This window comes from Symphalangus syndactylus, chromosome 22, assembly GCF_028878055.3.
Source record: "Symphalangus syndactylus isolate Jambi chromosome 22, NHGRI_mSymSyn1-v2.1_pri, whole genome shotgun sequence".
Lineage (NCBI taxonomy): Eukaryota > Metazoa > Chordata > Mammalia > Primates > Hylobatidae > Symphalangus > Symphalangus syndactylus.
The window spans coordinates 30,343,564-30,359,522 of record NC_072444.2 but is presented as its reverse complement, the minus strand read 5'-3'; the positions used below and the strand labels follow the sequence as shown (position 1 = coordinate 30,359,522).

The following is a 15,959-nucleotide window of genomic DNA, read 5'->3' as shown; positions in this document are numbered from 1 at the left end:
GAGTCTCGCTCTGTCACCCAAGCTGGAGTGCAGTGGCGCAATCTCGGCTCACTGCAAGCTCCGCCTCCTGGGTTCACGCCATTCTCCTGCCTCAGCCTCTCCGAGTAGCTGGGACTACAGCCACCGCGCCCGGCTAATTTTTTTTGTATTTTTTAGTAGAGACGGGGTTTCACCGTGGTCTCGATCTCCTGACCTCGTGATCCATCCGCCTCGGCCTCCCAAAGTGCTGGGATTACAAGCGTGAGCCACCGCGCCCGGCCAAAAACCTAAACTTAAGAGAAAAAACTGGGCTGGGTGCAGTGACTCACACCTGTAATCCCAGCACTTTGGGAGGCCGAGGCAGGTGGATCATGAGGTCAGGAGATCAAGACCATCCTGGCTAACACGGTGAAACCCCGTCTGCACTCCAGCCTGGGCGACAAAGCGAGACTCCGTCTTTAAAAAAAAAAAAAAAAGAGTAAAAACTGAACAAACATATTCAGGCTGAAAAATTTCAAAATAAAAAAATTTAAAAAGTTAAAAACTATAAAGCTCTTACAAAAAAACATTAGAGAAAATCATGATGACATTAGATTTAGTAATGATTTCAAGGATATAACACCAAAAGCATAGGCAACAAGTGAAAAAATACACTGAATTTCATCAAAATTAAGAACTGTGCATCAAAGGATACTGTCAAGAAAGCAAAAAGACAACAACCTACATAACACGAGAAAACATATGCAGATTGTGTATCTCATAAAGGATTAATATAAAGAACTACTATTAATATGAAGAACGACTGAACTCAACAAAAAGTAACAATCCAATTCAAAAACAAGCAGGCCAGGGCCGGATGCCGTGGCTCATGCCTGTAATCCAGGCACTTCAGGAGGCCGAGGCAGGCGGATCATCTGAGGTCAGGAGTTCGAGACCAGCCTGGCCAACATGGTGAAACCCCATCTCTACTAAAAATACAAAAAATTAGCTGGGCGTGGTGGTGGGCATCTATAATCCCAGCTACTCGGGAGGCTGAGGCAGGAGAATCACTTGAACCCGGGAGGCGGAAGTTGCAGTGAATCAAGATCACACTACTTCACTCCAGCCTCGGCACTCTGTCTCAAAAAGGAAAACAAACAAACAAACAAAAAAACAAGCAGGCTGGGTGCGGTGGCTCATGCCTGTAATCCCAGCACTTTGGGATGCTGAGGCAGGTGGATCGCCTGAGGCCAGGAGTTAGAGACCAGCCTGGCCAATGTGGTGAAACCCTATCTCTACTAAAAATACAAAAATTAGCCAGGCATCATGTAGTTCCAGCTACGTGGAAGGCTGAGGCAGGAGAACTGCTTGAACCCGGGAGGTGGAGGCTGTAATGAGCCGAGATCACGCCACTGCACCTCAGCCTGGGCGAAAGAGCAAGACTGTCTCAAAAAAAAAAAAAACAAAACAACAACAACAAAAAAAAAACACACAAGCAATATTTAAGGACTGGAATAGACATTTCTCCAAAGAAGATATACAAATGGCCAATAAGCACATGCTCAACATCATTAGTCATTTAAGGGAATGTAAATCAAAACCAAAATGAGACATTACTTCACACAAACTCGGACAGCTATAATCAAAATAAGCATTGGTGGAGAATACGGAGAAATCAGAACTCTCGTGCATTGCTGCTGGGAATGTAAAATGCAGCTACCGTGAAAAACAGTTTGGCAGTTCTCAAAACATTAAGCACAGAACTACCATAAGACCCAGCAATTCCACTCCTCGGTATATACCTGAAAGAACTGAAAGCAGGATCTGGAGGAGATATTTGAATACCCATGTTCATAGCAGGATTATTCACCAAAGCCAAAATGTGGAAAAAACCCAAGTGTCCATCAACAGCTGAATGGATAAACTAAATGTGATATACACATACAATTGAATAACATTCAGCCATCAAAAGGAATTATTATTATTTTTTGAGACAGAATCTCACTCCGTCACCCAGGCTTGAGTGTAATGGTGCAATTTCAGCTCACTGCAGCCTCTACCTCCCAGGTTCAAGTGATCCTCCTGCCTCAGACTCCCAGATATCTGGGACTATAGGCATGGACCACCAAGCCCAGCTAATTTTTGTATTTTTTTTATAGGGACTGGGTTTCACCATGCTACCCTGGTCTCAAACTCCCAGGCTCAAGCAATCTGCCCACCTTGGCCTCCCAAAGTGCTGGGATTATAGGTGTGAGCGATGGCACCTGGCCAGGAATTAAATTTTGATACATGCTACAACATGGATGGATTTTGACAATACTATGCTGAGTGAAATAAGCCAGACAAAGGATAAGTATTGCATGACTCCACTTACATGAGAACAGCCAAATTCATAGGGACAAAAAGTAGAACAGAGGTGAAGTCTCTAGGGGCTAGCAGAGGACAAGACAAGAGGGAGTTACTCTTTTTTTTTTTTTTTTTTTGAGACAGAGTTTTGCTCTTGTTGCCCAGGCTGGAGTGCAATGGTGCGATCTCGGCTCACCGCAACCTCTGCCTCCCAGGTTCAAGCGATTCTCCTGCCTCAGCCTCCCAAGGAGAGTTATTCTTTTTCTTTTTTTTTTTGAGACGGAGTCTCGCTCTGTCGCCCAGGCTGGAGTGCGGTGGTGCGATCTCAGCTCACTGCAACCTCCACCTCCTGGGTTCACGCCATTCTCCTGCCTCAGCCTCCCGAGTAGCTAGGACTACAGGCGCCCACCACTACGCTCGGCTAAGTTTTTGTATTTTTAGTACAGACAGGGTTTCACCATGTTAGCCAGGATGGTCTCGATCTCCTGACCTCGTGATCCACCCGCCTTGGCCTCCCAAAGTGCTGGAATTACAGACATAAGCCACCACGCCCAGCCGAGAGTTATTCTTTAATGAGTACAGTTTTCATTTTGGGATGACAAAAAACCACACCCGACTAATTTTTAAATTTTTTGTAGAGACGGTCTCACCACGTTGCACACACAACAAAAAAAGTTGTGGCCAGGCACAGTGGCTCATGCCTATAATCCCAGCACTTGGGAGTCGGAGGTGAGTGGATGACCTGAGGTCAGGAGTTCAAGACCAGCCTGGCCAACATGGTGAAACCGTCTCTACTAAAAATACAAATTTAGCTGGGCATGGTGGTGCGCGCCTGCAGTCACAGCTACTCAGGAGGCTGACGCAGGAGAATGGCTCGAACTCAGGAGGCGGAGGTTACAGTGAGCACAGATCACGCCACTGCACTCCAGCCTGCTTGGGTGACAAAGCAAGACTCCATCTTAAAAAAAAAAGCAAGCAAGGTGGTACTTACTCCAGCAGCACATACACTAAAAAACTGGAATGATACAGAGAAGACTGGCAATGGGCCCTGCACAAGGATAACATATTATTTTTTTCTTTTTTTTTTTTTTTTTGAGACGGAGTCTCGCTCTGTCACCCAGGCTGGAGTGCAGTGGCACAATCTCGGCTCGCTGCAAGCTCCGCCTCCCGGGTTCCCGCCATTCTCCTGCCTCAGCCTCTCCGAGTAGCTGGGACTACAGGCGCCCGCCACCACGCCCGGCTAATTTTTTTGTATTTTTAGTAGAGACGGGGTTTCACCGTGGTCTCGATCTCCTGACCTCGTGATCCGCCCGCCTCGGCCTCCCAAAGTGCTGAGATTACAAGCGTGAGCCACCGCGCCTAGCCAACATATTATTTTTTTCAAAGCGATGTAGAATTGTGGGTTAAGTTCTGAAGCAGATAAAGGACATTAGGATAACTGGTGAATTTTCAGTAAAATCTGTAGACTGGTGAACAGCTTTTTTTTTTTTTTTTTGAGATAGAATCTCGCTCTGTTGCGCAGGTTGGAGTGCAGTGGCATGATCTTGGCTCACTGCAACCTCCACTCCCTGGGTTCATGCGATTCTCCTGCCTTAGCCTCCCAAGTAGCTGGGACTATAGGCACGTGCCACCAAACCCAGCTAATTTTTGTTTTTTGGGTTTTGAGACAGAGACTTGCTGTCACCCAGGCTGGAGTCAGTGGCTTGACCTCAGCTCATTGCAACCTCCATCAACCGGTCAAGCAATTCTCCTGCTTCAGCCTCCCGAGTAGCTGGGACTACGGGCATGCACCACTATGCCCAGCTAATTTTTGCATTTGTAGTAGAGACGGGGTTTCCCCAATGTTGGCCAGGCTTGTCTTGAACTCCCTACTTCAGGTGATCCACCAGCCTCAGCCTCCCAAAGTGCTGGGATTACAAGTGTGAGCCACTACAGGCAGCCTGATTACCAGTATTGATTCAGTATTAATTTCTTGGTTTAGGTAGTTGAGTTTGATAGGTGCATGTTCACTTTTAATATTTTATACTCTTCTATTTCTGAGTTTTTGTAAGCATCATCACATACGACTTTCATAAAACCAAGACATTCGAGAAATACGTAATACATACCCAGAACTGGTTCTGTAATATTAAGCAAAGAAATGCAACCAGGAGGGGTAAATTCTGTCTGTCCCAGATCACATTCCAAATAGTCAACGCAGGGAAGACTGCAAATTTTTAAAAAAGAAAAAAGAAAATCCTAACTAGATTTACTCGGTAGAAAGGATAATCAGACAGTAAAGATTTCATGTGACGCACAGGCATAATCCACCACACACAGTACTTTAGAAGTGAAGTCTCAAGATGACAACCGCTGTTTAAAAACGAGTCCAGAGAAATGCGGTGCAGGCGTGGTCACAATGTCCATTTGTAACATGGATACAACTTGCTCTTTCAGATTTTTTTTTTTGTTTTGCGATGGTGTCTCACTCTGTTGCCCAGGCTGGAGTGCAGTGGCGCAATCTCAGCTCACTGCAAGCTCCACCTCCCGGGTTCACGCCATTCTCCTGCCTCAGCCTCCCAAGTAGCTGGGACTACAGGCACCTGCCACCATGCCCAGCTAATTTTTGTATTTTTAGTAGAGATGGGGTTTCACCATGTTAGCCAGGATGGTCTTGATCTCCTCACCTCGTGATCTGCCCACCTCGGTCCCCCAAAGTGCTGGGATTATAGGCGTAAGCCACCGCGCCCTGCTGAATTTTTTTTTTTTTTCTGAGACAGAGTCTCGCTCTGTCGCCCAGGTTGGAGTGCAGTGGCGTGATCTTGGCTCACTATAACCTCCGTCTCCCAGGCTTGAGCAATTCTCCTGCCTCAGCCTCCCAAGTAGCTGGGATTACAGGCATGTGCCACCACACCCGGCTAACTTTTTCTACTTTTAGTAGAGACGGGGTTTCACCGTGTTAGCCAGGATGGTCTCGATCTCCTGACCTCGTGATCCACCTGCCTCAGCCTCCCAAAGTGCTGGGATTACAGGCGTGAGCCACCGTGCCTGGCTGATTTTTGTATTTTTAGCAGAGACGGGGTTTCACCATGTTGGCCAGGCTGGTCTTGAACTCCTGAACTCAAGTGATCCACCTGCCTCGGCCTCCCAAAGTGCTGGGATTACAGGCATGAGCTACCACACTCAGCCATCTTTCATATAAGTTTATTTTTTCTTGAGACAGGGTGTCACCGAGTCACCCAGGCTGGAGTGCAGTGATCAGAACTCACTGCAGCCTCGACCTCCTGGGCTCAAGCAATACTCCCTCCTTAGCCTCCCAAGTAGCTGGGACCACAGGCACATGCCACCATGCCCTGCTAATTTCTAAATTTTTTGTAGAGACAGGGTCTCATTACATTGCCCAGGCTGGTCCGAAACTCTTAGGGTCATGCAATCCTCCTACCTCAGCTTCCCAAAGTGCTGGGATTATAGGCAGAAGCCACAGTGCCCAGCCTTTTTTTCTTTTCTTTTTTTTTTTTTTTTTTGAGACAGTCTCGCTCTGTCACCCAGGCTGGAGTGCAGTGGCACCGTCTCGGCTCACTGCAAGCTCCTCCTCCCGGGTTCACGCCATTCTCCTGCCTCAGCCTCCCAAGTAGCTGGGACTACAGGCGCCCACCAGCACGCCTGGCAATTTTTTGTATTTTTAGTAGAGACAGGGTTTCCCCGTGTTAGCCAGGATGGCCTCGATCTCCTGACCTCGTGATCCACCTGCCTCAGCCCCCCAAAGGCTTGGGATTACAGCCTTCATTTATTTATTTATTTTGAGACATAGTGTCACTCTGTTGCCCAGGCTGGAGTGCAGTGGTGTGACATAGCTCACTGTAGACTCGAACTCCTTGGCTCAAGCCAGCCTCCCACTTTGGCCTCCCAAAGTGCTGTGACTGCAGATGTAAGCCACCATAACCCACCTCTGTTGTTGTTTTAAAGGTAAAATTTCAGATCTGGCATGGTGGCTTACATCCGTAATCGCAGCACTTTGTGAGGCCAAGGTAGGAGGAATGCTTGAGCCCAGGAGTTCAAGACCAGCCTCGGCAACATGGCAAGATCCTCTGTCTACAAAAGCAAAACAAACAAAAAAAACTAGCCAGAGGCTGGGCGTGGTGGCTCACGCCTGTAATCCTAGCACTTTGGGAGGCTGAGGTGGGCAGATAACCTGAGGTCAGGATTTCGAGACCAGCCTAACCAACATGGTGGAACCTTGTCTCTACTAAAAATACAAAAATTAGCCAGGTGTGGTGGTGCACGCCTGTAATCCCAGCTACTTGGGAGGCTGAGGTAGGAGAATCACTTGAACCTGGGAGGTGGAGGTTGCAGTGAGCAGAGAACACACCATTGCACTCCAGCCTGGGTGACAAGAGCAAAACTCTGTCTCAAAAACAAACAACTTGCCAGGTGTGGCAGTGTGCTACTGTGGTCCCTGCTACTTGGGAGGCTGAAGTGGGAGAACTGCTTGAACCCAGGACGTCAAGGCTGCAGCAAGCCGTGTTTGTGCCACTACACCTTTTGCTGGGCAACACAGACCCGGTCTCAAAAAAAAAAAAATTAAAAGAAAATTCCCAGGAGTTTGAGACCAGACTGGGCAACATAGCAAGACCTCATCTCTACAAAGAAAAAAAATTAAAATAAAAAAATTAGCCAGGCATGGTGGCCCATGGCAGTAGTCTCAGCTGCTCAGGAGGCTGAGGCAGAAGGATCGCTTGAGCCCAGGAGTTCAAGACTATGAGGTATGACTGTGCCACTGCACTCCAGCCTCAGGGAGACCCTGTCTGAAAACACACACACACACACACACACACCAGAACTTACAAATACAGACTCTGAGACCAAGTGTCTCCTCCTGGAAGCCTGTCTGCAGGTAAGGCAAAGTCAGTCCATGCTAGAGCATTGTCACACACTGCAAAGCAGATGGCAGTGAGGACCAGATGCTTCAGCTGGGCAGCTTTAGACCTGTATGTAATCTCTAGCTACAAGCCAAGAAGCACTCCCTCCAAATCAAAAATTCCACTTCATGACAAAAACCTAAAATTGTGTCAAAGCCATAAGAAAAGCACTCTTACCTATTTAACAACTGGTTAATCAGGTATCTATTAAATGTTGACTTTCCAACATCCTGGGATCCACAAACCAGAATGACAGGGCAGCCATCTACTTCTTCTGAAGGGGAAACAAACATTGATAGCTAGAATTAGCCGTCTTCCTTGGACTCGAATTATGACTAATAATCCTCTGGGGGTTTGGTGGACAGACACTCAGGGTGATCAGTGTGTATTACTCACCACAGGAAACATTGACTAACTCTTCCAGGGCTGAAAGGGTACTCTCAGTTAACTGAAGGCCTTTCCTTTTTTTCTCTCTTCTGATGCCAACAGACCTCAAGGCTAAATATTCAGGTTTAATCTGGGGAATTGGACTCTGAAATCAACAATTTAAACTTTAAGGTGAAAAAATGCACATTTTTTTCTTCAGTACTAAATTAATCAAGCCTCACACAGTTGTGAGCCAGAAAAGATAAAGTGTTTCCTCCCTTTGTCTCCTGCCCCAAAATCCAACCCATCAACAAGTGTTGCCAACTCTATTCCTGAAGTTATCCACGTCTATTTTCAGTTTCTGCTTTCTCCCGAGCTGCCATTGCCTCCGCAGAAGACTCCAGAGAAAAAGAAAATGCCCGGTAAGACATGACTGCACAGGAAACATTCAGCAGGAGGCCCTGGCTCTAGACCAGGTGAGTGATGTAGAACCAAGTCAAGACAACCTCTGAAAACATAAAGCAAAAACACACAGACAGAACATATGCAAACAGAGTTGAAAGGAGGGAGAAGACAGGTCTGTGAAGTCCAGAAGACTGGGAAAGCAACCCAAGGAAAGGAAGAGTAGGCCCTTGCTGAGGCAGATAAGGCTCAGTTGGAACCAGCTCACCACAGAAGAGGATGAAGGAAGGGCCCCGCCCATGAGCACATCCTCTTGCAATTCATCAACACTGAGAATAAAGATATCATAAAGAAATGTGAAGCGGGCTGGGCGCAGTGGTGCACGCCTGTAATCCCAGCTACTTGGGAGGCTGAAGCACAAGAATTGCTTGAACCCAGGAGGTGGAGATTGCAGTGAGTCAAGATTGCGGCACTGCACTCCAGCCTGGGCGACAGAGCGAGACTGTCTGTGTCTCAAAAAAAAAAAAAAAATGAGAAGCAGCCTAGTGTGAGGCTTCCTATTGGCAATGCTGGGTCCTAGAAAACAACAGCACAAGCCCTTCAACAATTTGAGAAAAAAGTCTTTTGAACCAACCGTTCTACACTGTGTGCAATTATCAATCACTGAGGGCAAAACAAGAACATCTAACAAAATTAGATAATCAAGTTTACTATCTCCCTTAAGTGAAAAACAACTCCAGAATCTACTGACGCATCCAGAGGGTGGGATAGGGAGGGAAGTATCCAAGAAAGAGCATAAGAAATATGAACAGTGGTGATGAAGTCCCAGAAAAAAAAACAGATAAAGCTGAAAATAAATGAAAAAATAATGTGGCTGCCCCATGGCATCTGGAACATTCACTTTCAGTAACCAAGGCTTGAGAACAGGCAATTCCATCCCCTCCTCTGCAGTCCTGGTCCAGCTGCTGGACTCTGCAGTGGACTAAAAGGCAATCACAACAGTCCTTCGCTGTCCTGCTCTCATTTCCTCTCTCCTTTCACGTCAAATTCTCCACACCCACCTCATATCTATCTGCTTCTCACACAGTGATGACCTTGATTCCATTTCCCAGTGCAGCAGGAAATAATCAGAGGACAACTTCTACTTCCTCTGGCCCTCTCCTAGGGACTTCCTCCAGCCACTATGAATGATCTGGCTGTGCTCCTAAGGCCACATGATGCCAGAACCGGACCCATTCCTGGTAGCCAACTTACATAGTTCCAGCAGCCTCTCCTCTCTCTGCTGCATGGTTACCTCCCCTCTCCTCTGGATCATTCCCATTTGCCATGTTCCAGCATGTTTTTTTCATCCATCTTAACAAAATTTGAAAACTCTCCTGATCATACTTATCCCTGCAACTACTGCTTCATTTCTTTTCTTCCCTTTACAGCTAACTTCTACCAAAGCAAAATACTTTACTACTAAGCCCGTGAGTCCCTCTCCGCCCAGGCTCTTGACCCCATTCCAATCAGGCTACTTCCCAGCCTGTACAGCCAGCACTTTCTCAGGTCTCACCTGACTACCAGCAGCTTTCGCCACTGCTGTTCAGTTAACTCTTGTTTAAAGACTTCCTGACCTACAGGACATCATACACTGGGTTTTCCACCAAAACCAATGACTATCTGCTGCTCCCTCATCTTTGCCTGGACCTCTTCTTGGAGTGCCCCAGGGCTCAGAGCTGGAACCATCTTGTTTCTACCTATTCAACTCCATCAGCATTATTATCGCATCTGGTGGCCTTGGTATCCTCTCTGCTGAAGGCTCCCATATTTACACCTCCAAACTCTTCCCTGAACTCCAGGCTCACATAATTCAACTGCCCACTTGACATGTCCAGCTGATGTCTACCAGGCATCTCAAGGTTAACAAATGGAAACCCACTCCTCCTGCAGTGACCCCATCCCAGTTAATGGCAACTACGTGCACCTCAGTCGTTAAGCCAAAAACCTGCTGTGATTCCTTGATTCTTCCTCATCCCTCACATATCCAGTCTTTCTGCCAGTCCTGGAGATTAGACTCCACCTACTGGCCCATGGGAGACAATTATAGTAATAGAACTTAAGGAAATGAAAAAAAAAAAAAAGAAGAACTTAAGGAAATTAATAATACGGCCAGCAAAAATTTAGAGGTGAGGCCAGACACAGTGGCTCACACCTGTAATCTCAGCACTTTTGGAGGCAGGTGGATTGCCTGAGTCCAAGAGTTCGTGACCAGCCTGGGCAACATGGCAAAATCCTATCTCTACAAAAACTACAAAAATTAGCCGGAAGCCATGGCGTGTACCTGTAATCCCAGCTACTGAGAGGCTCCAGTGGGAGGGTCACCTGAGCCCGGAAAGGTTGAGGCTGCAGTGAGCTGAGATCTTGCCACCGTGCTACAGCCTGGGCAACAGAGACTTTAACTCAAAAATAAAAATAAAAGCTCTCTTCTAGGGACGTTGTCTACACGAAGTGAGAATGGTCCAGCATTTGACACACCGTCATAGGCTTTCCTACAATACACCGTCATAGGCTTCCTACAACACAGCCTCTAACAAAACTAGGCTGTCCTGAATCCCTGGTAATAAAATTGTTTGTCTCTGTACGAAGCAGGTTGGGAAAACACCAAAATTTGCATTGGCGTGGTCCAGGCAGGCTTTGAGGGGTCCGTGCCATGAGACCTAAAGTTCTTTTTTTTTTGAGACGGATTCTCACTCTGTCTCCCAGGCTGGAGTGTGCAGTGGCGCAATCTCAGCTCACTGCAACCTCCGCCTCCCATGTTCCAGCGATTCTCCCGCCTCACCTCTGGAGTAACTGGGATTACAGGTGCGCGTCCCACACCCGGCTAATTTTTTGTATTTTTAGTAGAGATGAGGTTTCACCATGTTGGCCAGGCTGGTCTTGAACTCCTGACCTGAAGTGATCCACCCACCTCAGCTTCCCAAAGTGCTGGGATTACAGGCGTGAGCCACCACGCCCCGCCAAGACCTAAAGTTCTTAAGAGATTGTCCAAAACAAAAAACATGTCAGCAGAGCCTATGGTGGTTCCATGCGTGCTAAACGTGTTCAGGACAGGATCAAGCGTGCCTTCCTTCTCGAGGAGGAGAACATCATTGTAAAAGTGTTGAAGGCACAAGCACGGAGTCACAAAGCTAAATAAAAAATCAAGCCTTTTTGAGTAATAAAAATTAAGACTCGTTAAAAATTAGAGGTAAGGAAAGAGATAAAAGAAAATGTAACTACATTTAAACTACTCATTCATAGTTTAGAGACAATTTATATTATCTCAATAAACTGAAATATAAAGACAACCATTAAAAACCCCAAAAAAGGCCAGGCGTGGTGGCTCACACCTGTAATCCCAGCACTTTGGGAGGCAGAGGTGGGCAGATCACCTGAGGTCAGGAGTTCTAGACCAACCTGGCCAACATGGTGAAACCCTGTCTGTACTAAAAACAAAAAAATTAGCTGGGCATGGTGGCATGCACCTGTGGTCCTAGCTAATTGGGAGGCTGAGGCAGAAGAATCACTTGAACCCGGGAGGCAGAGGGTGCAGTGAGCCGAGATCGCACCACTGCACTCCAGCCTGGCAACAGAGAGAGACTCCATCTCAAAACAAAAAACAAAAAAACAAAAATTAGCCAGGCATGGTGGCAGGCACCTTTAATCCCAGCTACTCGGGAGGCTGAGGCAGGAGAATTGCTTGACTCTGGGAGGTGGGGTTGCAGTGAGGTTGAGGTCGCACCACTGCACTCCAGCCTGAGTGACAGAGTGAGACTCGGTCTCAAAAAAACGAACAAACCAACCAACCAACCAACCAACCAAAAAAGCAGGGCTGGAGCATGGTGTTAATAAAAATCCAAAAAGCACTTAACCAACTATGATATAAAATGGTGGCTGAGGAATGAAACTAAGGAGGGGAGGATGAACATTTTTCACGATATACCTTTCCATAATAGTTTCCGTATACACGTATTACATTCTGTAGGACTAAGAGCACTAGATAGACAAACTGTTGCTTCCAAGACAGCATCCTACATAGTCATTTGATATCACTGTTTTGGTGCAAGTAATTAGCAAAACTCTGAGTGAAAACGGGTTCTACCTCTTGCACAAAAATGTAGGATGAACCCGGATAGCTGGTTATGAAGTTTACAGTGGCAGTTTTCAGATGTTCTAGCAACACAATGGAACACTGAGGAGAAAAATTCTGCATCGACCAACGCCTGTCATCTGTAAAGAGAAAAATAAACCACCTTAGAAGCAGTAATAAACCACCTTAGAAGGAGTAACTTCATTACATTCCACACCCTTTAGTACTGCCATCTCCTCAGCTAAACTATAAACTTTAGGAGAGTAGGAATTATGGCTGAGAGCCTTTTTCAGGGGGCCATACTGCATACTAAGAACACATCTGGGAGGAGAAGTCAATCAAGGTTTGCCACATAATAATTTTGTGGACTTGAACAATTTTTCTTGTCAGTAAAATGGTGATAACAATAGTATTTTCACTCTCAGGACCCTTGTAAGGGTTTATATAGATACAGCAAAGTCCTTAGCACACTGTCTAGACCATAGTAAGCATCTAAAATAATTTTTTTTTTTTGAGACAGAGTCTCGCTCTGTCGCCCAGGCTGGAGTGCAGTGGCATGATCTTGGCTCACTGCAAGCTCTGCCTCCCGGGTTCACGCCATTCTCCTGTCTCAGCCTCCCGAGTAGCTGGGACTACGGGTGCCTGCCACCACGCCCGGCTAATTTTTCGCATTTTTAGTAGAGACAGGGTTTCACTGTGTTAGCCAGGATGGTCTCGATCTCCTGACCTCGTGATCCGCCCGCCTCGGCCTCCCGAAGTGCTGGGATTACAGGCGTGAGCCACCGCGCCTGGCCCTAAAAATTATTAATTAGCCTTATTACAGTAGGCCCTCAGTAAATTACCCAGTTCTTTTCATTACCAAGGTTAATATGAGATTTGAGCAAATTCCGGGCTTCCCTTTTCAGTTCCTTCTTGGTTTTCTCAGGCAGCGAGTAATGAAGTGCATGGATACTCAAGCAAGAGTGGGTATACACAGAGAAGATGTCTTGGGCAGGCTGGCCTTGGCTGATGGTAAAACCAAATACCTGCACCTGGCCATAGAGGCAAGTCACACGACAGATCCCACTAAAAGTAAAACCCTAGCAGGGAAAGAAAACAGAAAGAACAAACATTACAGATCCTGTCACTAATGACTGAAACATTCTAAAATCTTTTTTTTTTTTTGAGATGGAGTTTCGCTCTTGTTGCCCAGGCTGGAGTGCAGTGGCGCAATCTCAGCTCACCGCAACCTCCGCCTCCCAGGTTCAAGCGATTCTCCTGCCTCAGCCTCCAGAGTAGCTGGGATTACAGGCATGTGCCACCACGCCCGGCTAATTTTGTATTTTTAGTAGAGACAGGGTTTCTCCACGTTGGTCAGGCTGGTCTCGAACTCCCGACCTCAGGTGATCCGCCCACCTCAGCCTCCCAAAGTGCTGGGATTACAGGCGTGGGCCACCGCACCTGGCCAAATTCTAAAATCTTAACTTGATATTCACACATCAGAAGGCAGGTAAGGCCAGGCACAGTGGCTCACACTTGTGATCCCAAAACTTTGGGAAGCTGAGGCAGGAGGATCACTTGAGCCCAGAAGTTCAAGATCAGCCTGGGCAACAGAGTGAGACTTCTCCTTACAAAACATTTAAAAATTAGCAGGGTGCAGTGGCATACCTCTGTGGTCCTAGCTACTTGGGAGGCTGAGGTGGGTAGACTGCTTGAGTCTTGGAGGTAGAGGCTGCAGTGAACCATAATTACACCACTCCACTCCATCAATAATAAATACTGGGCCAGGCACGGTGGCTCACGACAGTAATCCCGGAACTCTAGGAGAAGGAGGTGGGGGGATCACTTGAGGCCAGGAGTTTGAGACCAGCCTGGACAACGTGGCAAACCCCCCTGCACCCCACCCCCACCCCCGCCACCACCATCTCTACTAAAATTACAAAAATTAGCTGGACATGTGCCTGTAATCCCAGCTACTCCAGAGGCTGAGGCATGAGAATCACCTGAACCCAGAGGCAAAGGCTGCAGTGAGCTGAGATCATGCCAGTACACTGCAGCCTGGGCAACAGTGATACTGTCCCAAAAATAAAAAAATAAATAAAAATTAAATAAAATTTAAAAATTTAAAAGGCTGCAGCCATATAAAGGGATGAGATCATGTCCTTTGCAGGGACATGGATGGAGCTGGAAGCCGTTATCCTCAGCGAACTAATTCAGTTACAGAAAATCAAATATCGAGCCGGGCGCGGTGGCTCACGCCTGTAATCCCAGCACTTTGGGAGGCCGAGGCAGGCGGATCACGAGGTCAGGAGATCGAGACCATCCTGGCTAACACGGTGAAACCCCGTCTCTACTAAAAAAAATACAAAAAAATTAGCCAGGTGTGGTGGCGGGCACCTATAGTCCCAGCTACTTGGGAGGCTGAGGCAGGAGGATGGCGTGAACCCGGGAGGCGGAGCTTGCAGTGAGCCCAGATTGCGCCACTGCACTCCAGCCTGGGCAACAGAGTGAGACTCCATCTCAAAAAAAAAAAAAAAATTACAGAAAATCAAAATATGGCATGTTCTCACTTAATAGTGGGATTTGAACCATGAGAACACATGGATACATGGTGGGTAACAACATACACTAGAGCCTGTGGGGGTCTGGGGAAGGGCATCAAGAAGAATGGATACTAGGCTTAATATGTAGGTAATGTGTTGATCTGTGCAGCAAACCACCAAGGCACCTATTTAACTACGTAATAAACCTGCACATCCTGCATATGTACCCCGGAACTTAAAAGTTGAAGAAAAATGAAATAAAATAAAATAATTTAAAAAGGCAGTTGATTTCTAAGTAACAGATCACATTGTATTGGGTGACCATAACATACTTTATTTATTTATTTTTTTTTGAGACAGAGTCTTGTTCTGTTGCCCAGGCTGGAATGCAGTGGCGCAATCCTGGCTCACTGCAAACTCCGTCTCCCAGGTTCAAGTGATTCTCACGCCTCAGCCTCCCGAGTGGCTGGGATTACAGGCTCATACCACCATGCCCGGCTAATTTTTCTATTTTTTAGTAGAGACGGGGTTTCACCATGTTGGCCAGGCTGGTCTCGAACTCCTGACCTTAGGTGATATATGTATATATATTTGGAGAGATTTGGAGACAGTCTCGCTCTGTCACCCAGGCTAGAGTGCAGTGGTGCAATTTCAGCTTACCACAACCTCCGCCTCCCGGGTTCAAGCAATTCTCCTGCCTCTGCCTCCAGAGTAGCTGGGATTACAGGCGAGTGCCACCACGCCCCACTAATTTTTCTATTTTTAGTAGAGATAGGGTTTCATCATTTTGGCCAGGCTGGTCCAAACTCCTGACCTCAGGTGATCCACCCACCTAGGCCTCCAAAAGTGCTGGGATTACAGGCGTGAGCCACTGTGCCCAGCTCTCTCTTTTCCTTTTCCTTTCTTTCTTTTCCCCTTCCTCCTTCCCTCCTTCCTTTCTTCCTTTCTTTTTTTTTTTTGAGACGGAGTCTCGCTCTGTTGCCCAGGCTGGAGTGCAATGGCATGATCTTGGCTCACTGCAACCTCCAGCTCCTGGGTTCAAGCAATTCTCCTGTCTCAGCCTCCTGAGTAGCTGAGATTACAGGCGTATGCCACCATGCCCAGCTAATTTTTGTATGTTTAGTAAAGACGGGGTTTCACCATGTTGGTCAGGCTGGTCTCGAACTCCTGACCTCAGGTGATCTGCCAGCTTCGGCTTCCCAAAGTGCCGGTATTACAGGCGTGAGCCACCGCGCCTGGCCCATACTTTATATTTTTAACCTAAGATCATACCCCATGGCAGCTACAGAGAGAGCATGGTGACCGTGAACTCGGCTCTGTGCTCCTGGTTCAGACAGACTCTACCACTTTGTCCTT

General features: G+C 47.0%; 1 protein-coding gene and 1 non-coding gene across 2 annotated transcripts in view; one reads left to right on the top strand and one right to left on the bottom strand.

Annotated features, from left to right (window-relative positions):
* The window catches only part of NOL9 (nucleolar protein 9), a 33,869-nt gene that overhangs the window by 16,553 nt on the left and 1,357 nt on the right, over positions 1 to 15,959 (bottom strand). Inside the window, exons 2-6 of the mRNA XM_055262164.2 lie at positions 12,941 to 13,160; positions 12,094 to 12,221; positions 7,599 to 7,734; positions 7,380 to 7,476; positions 4,413 to 4,510 (exon numbers count right to left, since the gene is read on the bottom strand). Of these exons, the coding sequence (XP_055118139.1) occupies positions 4,413 to 4,510; positions 7,380 to 7,476; positions 7,599 to 7,734; positions 12,094 to 12,221; positions 12,941 to 13,160 (679 nt within the window). The remainder of the gene's footprint in view (positions 1 to 4,412; positions 4,511 to 7,379; positions 7,477 to 7,598; positions 7,735 to 12,093; positions 12,222 to 12,940; positions 13,161 to 15,959) is intronic.
* LOC129472836 (U6 spliceosomal RNA) lies at positions 3,288 to 3,397 on the top strand. Its single transcript, XR_008654104.1, has one exon. It is a non-coding gene; the product is annotated as a U6 spliceosomal RNA (small nuclear RNA).